This window comes from Hemicordylus capensis, chromosome 2 (assembly GCF_027244095.1).
Source record: "Hemicordylus capensis ecotype Gifberg chromosome 2, rHemCap1.1.pri, whole genome shotgun sequence".
NCBI lineage: Eukaryota > Metazoa > Chordata > Lepidosauria > Squamata > Cordylidae > Hemicordylus > Hemicordylus capensis.
In genome coordinates, this window is record NC_069658.1 from 191,808,977 (window position 1) to 191,827,645 (window position 18,669).

Consider the following 18,669-nt stretch of genomic DNA (forward strand, 5'->3'; position numbering starts at 1 on the left):
ACAAAGAGAAATAACAAACAAATAAGATGGCTCCCTGTCCCCAAAGGGCTCACATTCTAAAAAGAAACATAAAACACACACCAGCAACAGTAACTGGAAGTACTGTGTAGGGGTGTGCATGGAACTGACTGGCCCGGTTCGGTCCAGTTCAGTCCAGCCCCCCATCGAACCCCCCCCCCATGGCCACGCAGAGGGCATTGACGCATGTGCAGCGGCCGCCAAAATGGTGGCTGTGCTCTCATATGGAGGCCCGAAAGGGCCGAAAATGATGAATTCCCAGGCCACGGCTGTGATAGGGACAGCTGGCAGGGGGAGAGGGAACCCGCGCGGACCTCCCGCGCGGCCTCAGCAAGACCCCCGAAGGGACTTAAGGTAGTTTACATTAACTTAATTTTTTAAAAAAATTCGCAGACCGGACGGTCCGGTTCCGGTCGGATGTAACCGGGGGTGTGGGGGGTGGTTCGGTTCGACCCCGAACCCCTGAACCCCTGGACTGAACTGCCGGACCGCCGGAACAGTCGGCACATCCCTAGTACTGTGGTGGGGGTGGATAGGGCAAGTTACTCTCCCCCTGCTAAATAAAGAGAATCACCACGGTAAAAGATGCCTCTTTGCCCAGTTAGCAGGGGTTGTAGTCCAGCAACAGCTGGGGATCTAAGATTTGAAACTCTAGTTCTAGGAGGAGGAAGCAAATGGGTGTGCTTCCAGCCCTCACTACTTTTTTGGCCATGCCTTGCCTTCCTAGATCAAAAGGGATCTATTGCTGGATCTGCTGTGGAGAGAACAAGGTAAATATTGCTGCTGCCCCCACAAAACCGGCTGCTATTTCTGAAGGCAGAAAAAGCACCCAGAGAGAGCTGAGTGCAGATCCTCTGGACATGGCAAGATGACAGATGAAGGTGGGGACCTCCTTCCAGCCAATGCTACCTGTAAGGGCGGAGAGGCAAGCCTGAATACATATACAGCCTCGTTGAACGACTAACCCACAGGGAGCTAACCTGAGGGTCTCCGGCTATCGTTGGACTACCACTCCCATCATCCCCAGCCACATTCTATTTTTGCTGGAGCTTCTGAATCCAGCCTTATGAATCATCCTGTGGAGGAAAGAGAAAACGAGTAAGGGCTAGTGGCTATCCTACCTAGCTTCTGCATGCAGGCATGTAAACGTGCCTCCAGGACCAACACACGCTGCTGGAGTTCTTCATAGTCATAGGCGCCCATCTCTTCCTGGATCTGCAGCAGGCTCCCCGAGAGGTTCCTCACTTCCTCTTTGAGCTGCACGATGGTGCGGGTGTCTGACTTGTACTGGTCCAGCACAGGGATGAGTGGCATCAGCTCCGTCATTTTGTCCTTTAATTCCTGCCGGCAGGGAAAAGGAGCAATTCTGATGAATGGGGTCAAGAAAAATAACTATTCCAGTCTTCAAGCACTCTGCCACCAACATTTCACTCATGGAGGCTGCATGTGTCCACGTGTTTGCCACACAAACTTGGAATTCCAAGGACAAAATGTCTGTTCCCCATATCAGCTGAGAATTTGCATATAGATTTACATCACCCCTGTTTGGGTGAAATATACTGCAGCATGGGCAGGAGGATCCTTTCCTGGATGCCACATCCATGCATTTTGCGGAGAAAAGTAGCACTTAAATGTGTATGTGCCATTGTAACAGAAACAAATGAAGCTACCTTAACAAGTAAGACCCTTGGTCCATTTAGCCCAGGCCTGCTCAACCTCCCCCCACCCCTAGCTCTTTTTGGACTACAATTCCCATATTCCCCAGTCACAATGGCTAATAGGCAGGGATTGTGGGAGTTGTAGGCCAACATCTGTAGGAGGGCCAAAATTGAGTAGCCCTGATTTAGCCCAATAGTGAGATCGTTCTCACAACCAGCCCTATCCAGGTAGGGCCATGCTTGCCTGGTTAGGGCTGGTTGAGAAGCTCCAGGATCCCTCCCAATCCTGGCACTCCTCTGGCAGGTACCCTGGGTTTGAAACCCAGGATAAACATGAGGTAGGAGGATGTGTGTGCAACTCCTACCTCATTGCCCAGTCGTGTGGGTGAGCGAGCTGTTGGCAGCCATACCTACCACAGAAGCCAGGGGAAGGAACATCCCAGCACTGGGGATATCTCAGTGCCATTTTGCGATATCTAGTGGCCCGGCTGCCTTTCCCTTGCCTCCCATGTGCCACTTGTGTGGGTACGCAAGTGGCAGAGCCCTCTGTGGGCTTGGATCATGTGGGGAAAAGGCAGATAGGCTCCTGCCTTCCCTCCAGTTGACTGGGTAGTGTGAACGATCTTATTGTCATCTCTGATTGGCAATGGTTCTTCTGGGCCTCTGGCAGAGGTCTTTCCTAGCACTTGCCGCTAGAGATCCTTTAAACTGGAGATGTCAGGGGTTAAACCTGTGACCTTTCACATGCATAGCATGTGCTTGACCACTGAGCTGTGGTCCCTCCCCAAACTGCCCTGAAGACAGGTTTGTCATCACTGATCTTCCCCAGCAGTGTGCAGCTGCAGAGGAATTTGGGGTGTGTTCTGTTGTGTACCCAGGTGACACAGATCCATAAATTTCATTTTCAGATACTGGTGCCTGTGTATAAAATGTAAAGTAAGCAGTGGCAGGAAGTAGTACCATATTCTAGGTTCAAGGAAGGCCACACACACAAAATGAGCAGATCTGGAATTACAGAGAAAGCTTGGCCTCCGGATGGAGACCTATCTCACACTTTAAATCTCATGGTGCACGTATCACAAGTTTTCCATCACTTCAGCCATTGCTAAATTAAAAACAAAGAAGATACATGGGAAATGTTGTGCCCCCCGCCCCCCCGGGTTCCCGGTTGTTTGTCTGCCTGCAGCCCAAGGAGACACAGAGCTGGGTGCCTAGAGTGCCCAGCTGAGGGTGAATGCCTCAATGCACTGTGCTCCTGTACAATGCATCAAGGGATTGCTGCTCAGCTCCCAAGGGAGCCACTCCTGTGAGTGTGTGAGCCATGCAGCCAGAAGAGGACCGGAGATCATCTGGAAGGAAGGTAGGTGATATCCTGCCTCCTCCTCGCCTGACTTGAAGGTTGTGTGAACAACCTTGATGATTGAGATATTGAAATGAAATGTTATTAAAATGTTCAGAATGCAATATTCTGTGTTTCAAGTTTAAACATCAGCTTGGTCTCTAAACCCATTTCCAAGGGGTCCACAAAATGTTAAAAAAAAAAAAAAGGAAAAAGCACAAGGTGACGTGATTTCAGAATAGACAGCACATAGCTGCAGACTGAGCTATCAGAATGAGAGTTGGTATGCATGTTCAGGACACAATTCTGCATTTCAAGTTCAAACATCAGTGTAAGGTGACATCTTAAGGCAGAATTCTCCATGGGACGTCTGAACAGCAAGTTGGCCTCCATGTCCATTTTGTGGAACAAATGCCTAATACACTGTAACAGGATGCCTGAAGGCAGGTAGGCCCAGAATGCAGTGCACAAGCAGCACAGCAGCTGCTCTTAGTATTGCAGCTGCTCTCCTCTGCATGTCCACTTTCCCTCCTGGCTCTGACTGTGGGGAGCCCAGCTACCCGGGGGCGATTGTGCACACGATTGCCTACCGAGACAGAACAAACCATAGGTTCATTTTACCTTGGTAAAGACCTGGACAGAGAAGCTGGACTACCCAGGATTGGAGCAGCAGTGGCCGCAGGGCTCCCAGGGCTCCAGATGACATGAGCTGCCCGGGGTGACCCAGGCAGCTCGTATTGTGTGAATGGGTTCATTGTGTGGGATCAAGGCAGGATGAAAGGCTGGGTAGGACAGTGCTGTCCTATGCAGCGTTCATACCCAGCATTTGACCAAGGTCAGAGGAAAAGCTGTCCTACCCAGCTTTTCCTCCTACTTGGATTCCACACAATCACTTCTCCCTTCTCCTACTTAGCTGTTTGCTCTCACACAACCAACAATTGGGAGCACACACAGCTCCCAAACCTGGGCAGGACACCTGTCCTACACAGTTTTTGGTTGTGTGAATAGTCTTGGCAAGTACTTTTCCCCATCTGTCTCATACAGCTGTGGGCCTAATTCAGAATCTTGCCCATTACACTATGATACATCAGCTCTTGCCTGAAAACAGCATATGTATTTACAGAAGTGCAAAACTGCTACAAACTGTTGCAGCTGGAGAGAAACATGTTGCCCTAAAGCAGTAGGGCTGGAAAAGGCAGTAAAGTGCAGCAGAATATGGAGGTTCACCTCAAAGTGCAGAGCCAGCCATGAGCTTAGAGAGAGGAGACCTAGGTTCTCTGCTTTGTACTCAGTCATGAAGCTCACTGGGTAACCCTTGGGCTAGATACATTTTTTCTGCCTGCAGGGTTGTATCACAGGGCGATTGTGAGGATATAATGGAATAACTCAACATATGCTGCCTTGCTTCTGGCTTTGAAGACCAGACTACAAAGTAGAATCTCTGGAGCTAGGCCATGCTCACATTAGGAAGAGACTAGCACATGAATTATTTTATTGTGTTACAAAAGGAATTGTGGCCACTACCTTAGCTGGTTGTCCCGTCCCCCCGCACTTTTCATCCAAGCACCTTGTGCTTGTCCTCTTTTACCTTCCCCTAATGAAGATCAAAGGGGTTGCACATTATTTACCCCAGGCCTGTTAATGATGACAGAGCTGCTGGATTATAGTTAGGGACTCATCAACATGCAAAAGGCACACTTTGTCTTTGGGATTCAAAGTTAATAATTCTGAGTGTTAGCCAGATTGCTTCTCCCAAATTAGGGATGTGCATAAAACTGGTTTGGCCAGTTCGGTTCGAGTCTGAACCAGCAACCCCTGGGGCTGCATTGGAAATCAAGTAGATTCGAACCAAAAATCAAGCAGACTTGAATCAGATTCAAACCACACTGGGCATGTTTGGTTTTGGCAACCCAAAATGAGGGGCCCAACTTGGCACAGATTTGAGCTGATTTGGGTCCAGTTCAGGGGTGCCAGGGATGCCCCCCCCACTGGGAGGCTTTTAAAAAATGGCAGACTTACCACCTCCAAGGCCTTGGGGGGTGCTGCTGTGGCTGAAGGGGGTAGTGGTTCCCCCTCCCCTTCCAGCTTCCCCTGGTCTCCCACAGGCTGTTTTGGCCATGCAAATGGCCTATGTCATGACCCAGCCATGCAAATGGCCCTGCACATGTGCAGCAGCCTCCAAAATGGCCACCGCAAGCTCAGAGAGAGCCAAAACGGCCCATGGAAGACTGCGGATGACAGCACCCTCCCTGCAAGGCTTGGAGACAGTAAGTCCACAATTTTTTTTTAAAAAATGAAGGCCCTGGAGGTTCAGCTCAACCTCAAGCCGAACTGGGCCCGTTTGCCTCAGGAGGAAGCACTCGTACCAGGCCCGCTTGATGGTGAACCAGCTCAAAGCTGAGCCAGTTCGCACATCCCTATCACAAGTACTTTGAGATCACAATCTGATTGCTCACTACAGCCTGGAATAACAACCTCCATTTGTCTGGGATGGCAAGTGAGACTTGAGCAAGGAAAGGCAACATCTGCAGTTTCAAAGTAGATGAAACTGCGTGAAATGCTAGCTTGAATGAAACTGCACGGGGAATGGTAGCCCGCTCACTGTAAAGGATTGGCACCAGAGTTTTGTATATCTTTACCAAGGGAAAGAGTTTCCTTCTATTGGCCAGGGTTACCACTTTTTGTTTAAATGAACTGAAGCTTCATGCCTTTAATAGTTGCATCGCTGGCTGCCGGACTCTCTGGTTCAAACACTAACAAAGGACAGTTCTCCACCAGCTTGAGAGGAGGCAAGTACCTGAAGCAAAGGGGGCAACTGTTTGGAAGCACAGAGGGATCCAGTGGCTTCCCTCGGCAACAGCCAGATTGAAGGCCAAATCATATGTCACAACCTGCTGTGATGTGTTTAATGAATTTTTCGCAGACAAAATCTCTCGGATTTGGGCCGACTTAGATGGAGACTCCACAATTAATTTGATGTCTGAACTGGAGGTGTCCAACAACTCCTCTTATACGATTCGACTGGATCAATTTCAGTTTGTGACTCCTGAGGATGTGGACAAGCTGCTTGGAGCGGTGAGGCCTACCACTTGTTCTCTTGACCCTTGCCCAACATGGTTTGTTCAGTCTAGCAGGGAGGCTGTTGTAGGCGGCTTGGTAGAAATCATAAATGCTTCTCTGAGGGAGGGCAGGATGCCTCCTTGTCTCAAGGAGGCAATTATTAGACCTCTTCTAAAGAAGCCTGCATTAGATCCCTCAGAGTCGAGCAATTATAGGCCTGTTTCCAATCTCCCATGGCTGGGCAAGGTAATTGAGAGGGTGGTGGCCTCTCAGCTCCAGGCGGTCTTGGAGGAAACTGATTATCTAGACCCATTTCAAGCTGGTTTTCGGGCAGGCTATGGGGTGGAGACTGCTTTGGTCGGCCTGATGTATGATCTCCATGTGGGAATTGACAGAGGAAGCCTGTTGGTCCTCTTGGATCTCTCGGCGGCTTTTGATACTATTGACCATAGTATCCTTCTGGAACGTCTGAGGGGGGTGGGGGTGGGAGGCACTGTTTTATGGTGGTTCCACTCCTACCTCTCGGACAGATTCCAGATGGTGTCAATTGGAGATTGTTGCTCTTCAAAATCTGAGCTTAAGTATGGTGTCCCTCAAGGCTCCATACTTTCTCCAATGCTTTTTAACATCTACATGAAACCGCTGGGAGAGATCATCAGGGGATTTGGAGCTGGGTGTTACCAGTACGCTGATGACACCCAGATCTACTTCTCCATGTCAACTTCTTCAGGAGCTGGCATATCCTCCCTAAATGCCTGCCTGGAAGCAGTAATGGGCTGGATGAGGGAGAATAAACTGAAGCTGAATCCAGATAAGGTGAAGGTACTTATTGTGCGGGGTCAGAATTCCAGAGACGATTTTGATCTCCCTGTTCTAGATGGGGGTCACACTTCCCCAAAAGGAACAGGTTCCAGGTCTGGGAGTACTTCTGGATCCACCCCTCTCCCTGGTTTCTCAGGTTGAGGCGGTGGCCAGGGGTGCTTTCTATCAGCTCTGGCTGATATGCCAGCTGCGCCCGTTTCACAAGATTAATGACCTCAAAACAGTGGTACATTTGTTGTTAACCTCCAGACTGGACTTCTATAATGCGCTCTCCGTGGGCTGCCTTTGTACATAGTCCGGAAACGTCAGTTGGTTCAGAATGCGGCAGCCAGGTTGGTCTCAGGGTCATCTCAGAGAGCCCACATTACTCCTCTGTTGATGGAGCTACGCTGGCTGCCAATAGGTTTCCGGGCAAAATACAAAGTGCTAGTTATAAAGCCCTAAATGGCTTAGGCCCTGGGTATTTAAGAGAGCGTCTTCTCCATTATGAGCCCCACTGCCCTTTGAGGTCATCTGAGGAGGTCCGTCTCCAGTTGCTGCCAACTCGTTTGGTGGCTACACAGAGACGGGCCTTCTTGGTTGCTGCTCCGAGATTGTGGAATGCGCTCCCGGCTGAGATATGATCCTCCCCATCTCTGGCAATTTTTAAAAAAACTTCTGAAAACACATCTCTTCAACCAAGCTTTCTCAGCTTTTTAAAACTTTTTGTTTGTTTGTTTTTAAATTGTTGATTATTTAATTGTTGTTTTATGCTGTTTTATAATTTTTGTTTTAATTATTAATTGATTTTAATGGTGTTTTAATGTAAACCGCCCTGAGCCTTTTGAAAGGGCGGTATAACAGTTTTAATAATAGCAAACAAACAAATAAATAAATGGTGTGGGAGATCCCACACCCCACATTTTGCTAACCAGAAGCATTGGGTTTGCTTTGGAAAGTAATGAAATGCTCTGGGGCGTGTGTTAAATCATTCCTCTCATGCTCTTTTCCTTATGTAAACCATCCCCTGCCCTCAAAGCTGCTATCAGCTCTGTCGGATCAACATCCCCCCCTCACAGAGTTAACCACTTTTGAGGTGGGCGAGATAATTTATATTAGGGAGAGGGCCAGGGGCGTAGCTAGGGGAGAGGGGGCCCATGTTCATCCCTCTCTCTGGCGCCCCCCCCCAGAGTGAGGGAGATAATGAAGAAAATAGGGAGGGGTGGAGCTGGAGGGTCCTCAGGAGCTGGGGGCCCGTGTTCTTTGAACCCTTTCGCTCCATTATAGCTACGCCCCTGGAGAGGGCATGGGAAGAAAAGGTGAAAACACTATCTTCCAGAGCACCACTTCCTTGATCTTCAGTGCAGCCCCAGGGCTTGCTAATTAGCAAAGTACAAGAAATCCTAAAAGTGGATCTCCCACACCACCTTTGGTTTGGCCCTGAGAGAATGCAGACTCTCAGAGCTTTATAATAAGCAGCAACATGGGCCTAGACCTCTAGGATCACTTGATTCCCAGGATCAAGAGGATTCTTGTCTGTGATGTTAATAGGGTCCAGCTTGAACTGCCAGTCTGCAGTACCCTCCTCCATTCAGATGTCCTGGTGGCAGGGGCATATCTAGAATTGAGCAGATGGGTTCAAAGAACCCAGGCCCCCCAGCTCCTGAGGCCCCACCCCAGCTCCACTCCTCTCTATTTTCTTCATCATCTCTCTCACTCCAAGGGGCCACCGGGGAGGGTGCTGAACATGGGCCCCCTGTCCCCTAGCTACACCCCTGCCTGGTGGCAATAGGTAACTGTTGCCTGAAACACAGGGCTTCTGGCACCTCACAGGCCAGAAAAACAAACAAACAAGACCACTGTACTGAAGCATACCTAAAGCATTATGAACGGGGTGGACACTCTTTCTCTCCTTTTGTCTCTTTCTAGTCCTATTCAGAGGTTACATTCAAAGAACGTTCAATCTGTGCATTGTATACTCATGTACAGTCATTCCCACATTATGTTCAACAAACACACAGCCACACATTTTCTATTTGTACCCTGCATTTGAGGGGGCCTGTACTCCGGTTCACTTTTACACGTGTAGAGGTTATTCCCACAACCTGCCCTACCCGGGTAGGGCAGCGCAAGCCCAGGTAGGGCTGGTTATGAGAACTGCCGGAATTGGTCCCAATTCTGGTGTTCTTCTGCTGGGTAGGCCAGGTTATTTACGTAGGTTAAAATAGGAGGGCACGTGTGTGCCCTCCTACCTCACCACCCAGGCATGTGGAAGCCTGAGCTGCCAGAGCTTCCATAGAGCTGGGCAGTAGGAGTGCCCAGCACCATGGAACTTCCCCAATGTACCGTGTTCCTTGCACGGTGCATTGTAGGATACTGGAGGACTTCCTCCTCTGGATCCAAGCTCTGCCCATTGCCGCTGCACCAGTCATCTGGGTGCATGATCAGCATAGTCAGGAGGAGCCACTGGTTGGCTAGGAAGAGGCAGGTAGGAGCCTGCCTTCCCCAGCCCTGCTTATCGGTTTGGTTGTGTGAACAGCCTTGTACAGTCATTTCCACAAAATATGGCCATGTGTACAGATGCATGTATAATGTAATGTCTGCCAAGGGCTTTTCTCTCTCAGAATTGCTGACCATGAGAGCATTACTTTGGTGGAATGGTCAGCGGGCACTTCAGTCTGGTTCTTCTCCTTAAGCACTTCCGTCTACAGCCTGTGATGATTCTCCACACACGGCCTTATGCTGTAGGTCCCTCCACAGTTCCAGCAGTTTGACACCCAAAGGTGAGAGACAAAGCAGGTGGCAGCTGCTGCTGGCCTTTGGCAATTCCTTCATCTTCTGCTAGGCTCTGTGAACTTTAAAGGCCAGAGCTCACTTGCTGGGGAGGGCCGGCTGTGTGTGGCTGATGGCAAGCTGTGCCGCTTAAAGGTGGGAGAGAAATGGCTGCTGCATATTTTATGACCTTGGCTGGGTGTGAGTGGAGTGCGGGGGGGGGGGGAGGTCAGCAAGGAAGAGGAGGCCTTGGAACCGAAAATGCAAGTGACGTAGAAAGGCGGCGGGGGGGGGGGGGAGGCTGAGCTGGCTGACATTTGCACATAGAGCAAGGAGGGGCTCGAAGTCAAAAGGTGGGATGCGACTGTAGAAAGGGAGGCAGTGGCAGCAGAGAATGTGCTTGTGTGTTCACATAGTAGCGCAACTAGCAACAGAACCTGCATAGTGTCGAGTCAACCTTGTGTGCTAGCAGTGTGTGCTGCTTGCATGTACATGTATGCACACACACACACACACACACACACACACACACACACACACACACCAGACAGGGCAGTGATGCAGCGCAACAATTCACAGGCTTTGTCAATGGTGCTGGAATTGGGGGGCCCTCCAATGGGCCTCCCCTTAACCTAACAGAGAGGGGATGTGCAAATTGAGGATTCTAACATACTGCTGTCTGACCTCCTGGATGTGCTGGCAGCACTGCTAGGGTGGCAGGCCCTTTGCCAGTCTTGAAGCCTTGGGAAATGCCCGGCCTCGCTATCCTTTGGAGCCTGCACTACCTGTCACGGTGGGCTTGCCTCACATGGTACTTTGGGCTAATTTAGACATTCAGCAGATTATTCAAGCAGGCCTGAAGCAAGGAAGGTTGTGTGGTGTGCCTAGGGGGCAAGGGGTGAGAAATCACACAGAACTTGGAGACAAGTAGCTATGGGGAATGAGGCCGCAGATCAGTGGCTGAGCCTCTGTTTTGTATGCAGAAGGTCCCAGGTTCAGTCCTTGCCATCTCCAGATAGGCTGGGGAAAGACTGGCTGACAGTGGCTTGGAGTGTTGCTGTCAATCAGCACAGACAATACAGAGCTAGATGGACCAACAGTCTGGCTGGGAATAAAGCAGCTTCCGACATTCCTAAAAATAGTTTTGTAACAATGTAGGTAAAGGGCTTACCTACCTCTCTCTCTTATGTAAGAGCCAGTGTGGTGTAGTGGTTAGCTGTTGGACTAGGATTGGGGAGGCTCAGGATCAAATTCAGGTTTAGCCATGGCAGTCACTGGGTAACCTTGGTATAATTATTACCTGAATTTCCTTAGGGCTTGACGGTTGGCACTAACAGAGAATTAAGACCCCAGGCAGCTGACACCCACACAACCAGAAAGGGACAGTTTGTAAGGGCTCCTAGAAAAGTATTACACTTACATAAAGATAACATTTTAAATAGAATAATAATAAATGGATGACTTCCAGACTAACAAAATTATGGTGCTGCTGATACTGTGCTAGTGCTATTTCCCCTTCCCTCTGAAGTCCACTGTGACTCCCAAAAATATGTCATGGAAGGCTGCATGACCCTCAAGGACATATTTTCTGGAGTCATGGTGAGCTCCAGAGGGAAGGGGAGATCAATGAAAAGAACCTCTCTCCTGTAGTACCAGCACATCACTGCATGAGTGCTTCTAGGCCAATGTAATTTATTTAGCAATATTCAGTCTGGAAAGATTTAAAAAAGTAAAAATATATAGCTATAATAAAAGATTCAAGATATGCAGAATGAAATATGTAAATCTTTTGTGCAGGAAGTCAATGTGAAAAATATATTTTAAAGTATAGGAATTTGAAACAGGTTTATTTGAAGGTCTAAAATGACGAACTGATGTCCCCAAAGAATTGAGCAATTTATGTTCAACATTTGTACGAATGTACATATGTATACAGTGGTCCCTCGACTTACGAAGATAATCCGATCCGAACGCACGTTCGTAGGTCGGAATTTTCGTAAGTCGAAAAGCGCATCCACGGAGGTCCGGAACACTCGTAAGTCGAGGAAACCGCATCTAAAGATTCATAGGTCGAGGAAGCCGCATCTAAACCGGCAACGACTTCCGGTATTTTTTGTCGTTCGTATGTCAAAATCTTCGGATGTCGAGTGCTTCGTAAGTCGAGGGACCACTGTAGCTCTGTGCACAGGTATAGAGTTATTCACATATTATGTTGAACAAAGGTGCAGCAGTACACTTCCTATCTATACCATGGATTTGAAGGGTCTGTACCTAGATTCACTTTTTAAAATGAATGCAGGTACAGTCATTTATACAAAAACGTGAGTGTACAAACATCTGTACACTCGTATAGCACAATGTCTGTATAGGGCTACCGTGAAAAGGATGCTTAGTTTTTTGAGAAACAAAAGCCCACCATATCAAAGTTGTATGGTTCACAATTGTTTGGGGATGTCTGAATTCTTTGTAAGTTAAAAAGAAATTGGGGCTATTCACACGACCATCGGGGTGGCTGGCGTGGGGGGGGGCATGGGCAGGGAGGCTGCTCCAACTCATCTTCCACACAGACAATAACAGAAATGCTGCCAGGAGCAAAGTGTGGAGTTCCGGAGGCCAGGATGCATCACCCTGGCCTCTGGATATCCCACAATGCACTGTGCCACAAGTGCGGTGCATCGACAAGATCCTCCATCAGAAGAATGCTCTAAGCACCCATCTCTGTGTCCCATCTCACAGGATCCGGAGCATCTCACACAATCACCCATCTAAGTGCCCAACTCACATGATCCTGGCAGCCGGGTTAAGGGAGTGCTTGTGCCTTTAACCTCGGCTAAGAGCCGGGCTTAGGAGTGGGGTTAGTCTGGGCAGGAGCGCCAAGATCCATCCACTGGGCTAGGCTGACTGTGAGAACAGCCTCATTAACTAAACCGTAAAAAGCAGAGCAAGACGTCTACAAATGTATAAGAATAAATGAGTGTTAGAAGGAATATGAAAATTGAAATGTTAAATGTAATATAGAAGCATGAAGAAAAATATATGAGAATAAACACATAAAACTAAAAAAAAAAAATGTAGATGGTTGTGTAGGCCCACTAGAAGAAAAATCCCCAATCCAAAGTAGGTAATGCTTAAGACCAATCAAAAAGTAATAAAGCATTAAACAGTAAATTTTTGAGACCTACATAACCTTTTGTCAGGCTAGATAGTAAGCAAGAGGACTTGGCAGGGCAAGGGCAGCTCTCTCTCTCTCTCTCTCTCTCTCACACACACACACACCTTTTGCTTACCATCTAGCCCAGAGGTAGGCAACCTTGGCTTTCCAGCTGTTGTTGAAATACAACTCCCACCATCCCTAGCCACAATAAATTGTGGATGGGGGTGATGGTAGTTGTACTTCAGCAACAACTGGAGAGCCAAGGTTACCTCTCCCTGATCTAGCCTGATGAAGAATTCTATACTATTCAACAGCTCACTGTTTGATGCTTTGATACTTTTTGGTTGATCTTAATAAAGGTATTAGCTACTTTGGATTGTATATGAAGCTAAGTCACATTTAGAGAACCATACATTGTAGGGTTCAACATTTCTTTTGACATACACTGAAGACAGAATACCTATTAGAGATAAGGAATTGATTTTCAATATGGTTACGGCTACGAGAATCACATCTGTCAAAAACTGGAGACAAGTGAAAATATCATCTGCTATAGCATGGCTGGATAAAATGGGAAAATATGTCGATGGCAAAAATAACTAATAGATTCCTGCTGGAGGGGGAAGATAGAAATTGGATGGATTTATTGATAGTTTGATACCTTTTATTAGTTTCTGTAATGCTAGCCAATTACATTCAGATGGATGTTTGTCTTAAAATATTATGATTGAATAGGCAGTGCCTTCAATAGGTTATGCTATAAATATTAAAGATGTTAAAAATCATAAAAATTGACATAATAAAAAAGTTCTGTAGCTATTTTAAGAAAAAAGTGGTTCTGAACTCAATGTAAAAAGTGGGGGACATGGGGAAACAAAGGCGTATGGTGCACAAGCACAAGAACACTAACAATTATGGGTTATACTAATGACAATAGTTTGGGGATCCTTTTTCTTGAGACTTCCTTTGTACATTGCAGCCATCTTTGCAAGGTCTCATCCCCACATTTAAAGCATGGCAGGGAGCAGGGTCACACCTGCCTCCATGCATTGGGCAAATGCAAGAGCGGGCTGTATGTGCTGGTTGGAATCATGTAAGGGGGGAGTTCAGGGGGTGGAGCAAGAGGGCACATTGCATTTGCGGGCAGGGCTGGCCAGTGTGTCTGCACTTCTCTCCACACTTTCAAACAGCCCTTGGAGCAAAATGGAGCTGCGCTGGCTGGCCCTGCCCTCAAACTCCAGCCCCACCCAGACACATAACCAGGGTGGGGCAGGTAGGGCATGTGCCCTCGGCGCCAGTTGCAAGGGGGTGCACAAAGTGCCTGCCATGCCCCACCCTCTGCCCCCAACCACCACAATTAAAAAATTAAAAAAAAAATTTTTTTTAATCCTGCCGCCCTTCAATCCCAGGGGGCGCTGCTCACCCCTGCCGCCCGCAACCCACACACCCCCAGGCACGACTTGCAAGTCGAGCTCAAGATCTCCGAGTCTGGGGGCGGGCGCTCTCCCATTGGCTGTGGAGAGCATGCACAGCGCCCCCCACTACTAGGCACCGCCCCCCCCAGCGAGCAGCACTTGCCGATTATTTTGCGTCTATTCCCCTTTCTCTCCCTCCAGAGAGGAAGAGAAAGGGAGAATAGATGCTTTCAGGCAGCAAGCCTGCCTGAAATGAGAGACTGAAGAGCTCGCTCCGGCTCTAAGGAGCTCGAGGCCACGCCCCCTTGCATGTGATGTCATGTGAAAGGGGAATAGATGCTTTCAGGCAGCAAACGCTGCTTGAAAATAATCAGCAAGTGCTGCTCTCTGGGGGGGTTCCTAGTAGCCCGGGTGTGGGCGGGGGAGGGGTTATTTGGGCTGGAACTGGCCGGAAATGGGCGCACGCGTTACTTCTGGCCAAGAAAGGGGGAAGGGGCAGCAGGGAGGTACGCTGCCGCCCCATGGGCCATGACTAGCTTTCTTTTTAAAAATAAAAACGGAGTGCTGTTCTATCCACCAAGAACGAGGGAAGAGGTGGTAGCTATCTCCCTTATAAACCTCTTAAAATCATCAAAATGCAGGTCGAAAAGCAAGGATCTGTTCCATTTTGCAGTCCTTTGCTCCAGTTTGCATGCAATACATTACTTTGAAATTGCCTGCCTGCCTGATTTTGCAAGTAGGTGTGCCAGCGTTTGGTTTGCTGAGGGGGGGAAATCCAAAGGGTACCCATAAATTTATTTTAGTTGCATTTGATTTTGCAAGGAACAATGCAATTTAAAAGGGGGGGGGCGGTCAGGGAGAGACAGAGGGAAAGCTCCAAACATAGGAGGTGATGATGATTTTGAATGGGCAGTGCAAAATCCTGAGGTGCTTTTTATATTTGTCTTGCAGTTTCCGTGTTTAAACATGGAGAAGATTAATTTGGACCCCCTCCCTTTCCCGCAAACAGATGACATAAAAGAGTTGGGATGAAGTGATGCTGGGGAAAGAGGGTAGGGAGATGTGTACAATGATCTTGGGAATGTGGAAGGGGGAAGGAAGGGGTCGTTTTCTCAAACTTTCTCCTTCATGTAATTTCTTGCCTCCCTGTTTTCAAATAAGGGGAATGTCTGTGCAGCAGAATAAAAAGACAGAGAGAGAATTCCATCAGTTTGATGTTTTTTAAAAAGTAAAGGCTTTATTGATGATGGTGGGTTTATAGTAGTAGTCTTGGAGATTAGCTTGAATACTTGAGATGTTTTCCCCCCTCCCAAGGTGGCTTAATCAGACTCCAATCGCTGATTTGATTCAACTTCCTTTATATTTAAGTGTGTTGGAAACGGACATTGGGGATAAATAATTGCCGTGGGGGTGGTGGTTTTGATTGATTGATTTATTTTTGAGTATAACTAAATTGAATTACATTAAATTAAATCTTTTTAAAGACTGAAAAATGCGCATAGAGCTTCCTGATAGTCTAGACCAGGGGTCCTTAAACTTTGTTCCCCAGATGTTGTTGGTCTACAACTCCCATTATCCCCAGACACAATGGCAAAAGACAGCGGATGATGGGACTTGTAGTGCAATAGCAGATTCAGGGGTGGGAAACCACTTCTGCAGAGCTTCAGAAGCAGTGGAAAACTCCCTCCACTCTTTTTAGTTCATTTGTACTGGCAAAGCTTTCAACTTGATTTTCTCTTGATTTTTCACCTATGCAAGTGTATACTTGAGGTTTCTATGGGGAAATGCATTATTGTTCAGAAATGAAAGCTAGTTTTAAATGTTTTGGCAGTGTGAGCTAATATTATGGTAAAAGACAAGTTTTCTGAAAGATGCGTGTCAGATATTTGGATGGGGGGCAATTTCAGTGCTTGCCCTAGGTGCCATTTTCCCTTGTTAAGCCCCTGGGCCCACCCCTATATATAAAATAAGGCAGAAGATATCAGTGATCCTTACAATAGTCTTACAAGGTTCGGGCATTTAACTCATCCCGCGGTTTCCCCAATCGTGGTTTTGAGTATCCACAGCTGGGAAATTTTGATCAGAATCACCAACCGTGACCTGATTATCCGCGATTGGCGAGATTGTTTAGTGATGGGGTGGTGGTGGTTGCGATGGGTTTTTGTTCAGAGGTTCAATCCATTCATTCCTCTTGCTAACCTTTCTAACTCCTCATGATTTAAAGTGTCTTTTAGCGATTTTGGGGGGTTCAAAACATTTCCAGAGATTCAATCTGCTCACTCCTCTTGCTGACTCTTGGTGATTTTGAGGGATTTTTGCTGATTTTCTAGTATTTTTGTTCTTTATTTTTAGGCATTTTCATGATCGTGATTCCCCTAATCCCCTGTTTCCCATTGGTTTTAATGCCTCACCAACAGCGAATTTGCCAATTACGGGGTTTTCCAGGAGCAGAACCCTTGTGGTTAATGAGGGATGACTGTACTGTTACACGAGTAGGGGTTGAAGCAATACTGGCTTGCTCAAGACCATCTATTGAATTTGTAGCCAAAGTGGGTTTGAACCAGGGACTTCCTAACATATAGCAAAGCTGCACAACTCTGGTCCTTCAGCTCTGGTTGAACTACAACTTTCATCATCCCCAGCCACAGTAGCCAATAATCAAGGATGATAGGAGCTGCAGTCCAACAACTACTGGAGGGCTGCATTATTGCAGCCCAGACTTAGAGCCTTAAGAACTATTTACACAGCAAACTTAAACTGATTTAATAGTCATTCTATCACCATAGGAAAGTGTCATTCTGTTAGGGGGACTAGAGGTTTCCTCCCAACTGTAGTTTCCTGTTTATTAAGCTCATTGGGAGAGGCCATGCTCCAAATTCCATCATTTATTAAAACTGAAAATAAAAAAAATAATTAGTTGCCATGTATTCAATAGTTGGCTCAGGACTAGTCACTGATCTTTCACTGTCAGTGGTCTTCACTAAGAAAAAGCGACCAAAACTGAGTGCCTTTGTGAAGCAGTCCTGGTGCATTTGGAGAGGCTATTAGAATGTCTCCTCTGTAGTGACTCATATGTGGATTTGTTCTCATATACACAGATAACCTCCGGCTTTTGGCTTATGGGGTGCAACAGGTAATTGTGTCCGGTTCCTCCCCATGAGCCATAATTTTGTGGCTGATTAGAATTGGTGGATCTAGAATTGGTTTTCTAGTTGAAAAAACAAAATATGAAGACAACAAATATTTATATACTGCCTTTCAACAAAAGTTCCCAAAGCACTTTACATAGATATAAAAATGGCCCCCTGTCCCCAAAGTGTTCACAAACTAAAAAAGATTGTGAGATTAGACTTGCATAAGAAAATAGCTCATGCAAGACTAATTTCCACTCAAGAGCAGTGTTCCCTCTAATAGGGATACCCAGATGTTGTTGACTACAACTCCTAGAATCCCCAGCTGCAATGGCTTTTGCTTGGGGATTATGGGAATCAACAACATTTGGGAATCCCTGATCAAGACCTAATGTTCTCTCTCACAGCACGGATTGTAAAATTTTCTTCCTTTGGAGACTGAGCATGATGTATTTCTTATTTGGCTTCAGTAAAGAAGTGGATCCTGCTTGAAATATTTAGAGTGGTAGGGCTAAAGGCTATTTTTTGCTGAGTGCTTCAGTTGATTTACTGCTGTAATTCCCTAGGGTTGCCTTAGTGTTTTGTATGGTTTATATGTCATCTTAAACATTTTTTGGTTGCTGAAAAGGTGACTAATAAATTTTATAAACAACCAACAGAATACTCAGTGTCCTCACCAAATTATATTTCACAGGATTCTTTGAGGGCAGTCCTGGCAGAGATTGGTGTAAACTCAATATAAAGTAACATCAATATAAGGAGGAGATATCACAACCTTCCTTAGCTACATCATGTCCCCCTATGTCATGAGCTTCCTTGCGATGCTTCCAAGTTTGATCCACTTCCATTTTATGTGGGGTAAGTAAAGTAAAGTTGTGCCCTTGAGTCGGTGTTGACACTTGGTGACCACAGAGCCCTGTGGTTGTCTTTGGTAGAATACAGGAGGGGGTTTACCATTGCCTCCTCCCGCGCAGTGTGAGCTGAAGCCTTTCACTTTCCTATATTGCTGCTTTCCGATATAGGAGTTTCCCATATTCTGGGAAACATACCAGCAGGGATTTGAACCAGCAACCTCTGGCTCGCTAGGCAAGTCATTTCCCCCTGTGCCATTAGGTGGCTATGTGGGGTACATCGGCTTTTAATACTGACTGGGAAAGTCTGCCATGGCTTTATACTTTTGCTGGTCTGGGGAAGCTGAACCATGTAATATAATGGGTCCATCCACATGACCTACAAGGCGGGCAGGGGTGAAGGCTTTGCAAACCTTGCCTCTTCCTTGCAGAAGACTGACCTCTCGTTGGTGGGAGCATGGAGTGCACTC

The 18,669-nt window shown here is 47.1% G+C and overlaps 1 protein-coding gene across 6 annotated transcripts in view; it reads right to left on the minus strand.

Annotated features, from left to right (window-relative positions):
- Positions 1-18,669, minus strand: part of OLFM2 (olfactomedin 2) — a 283,573-nt gene that overhangs the window by 31,254 nt on the left and 233,650 nt on the right. For all 6 annotated transcript variants that reach the window (XM_053300615.1, XM_053300613.1, XM_053300614.1 and 3 more), the window contains one exon: positions 1,140-1,359. In XM_053300615.1, the coding sequence (XP_053156590.1) occupies positions 1,140-1,359 (220 nt within the window). The remainder of the gene's footprint in view (positions 1-1,139; positions 1,360-18,669) is intronic.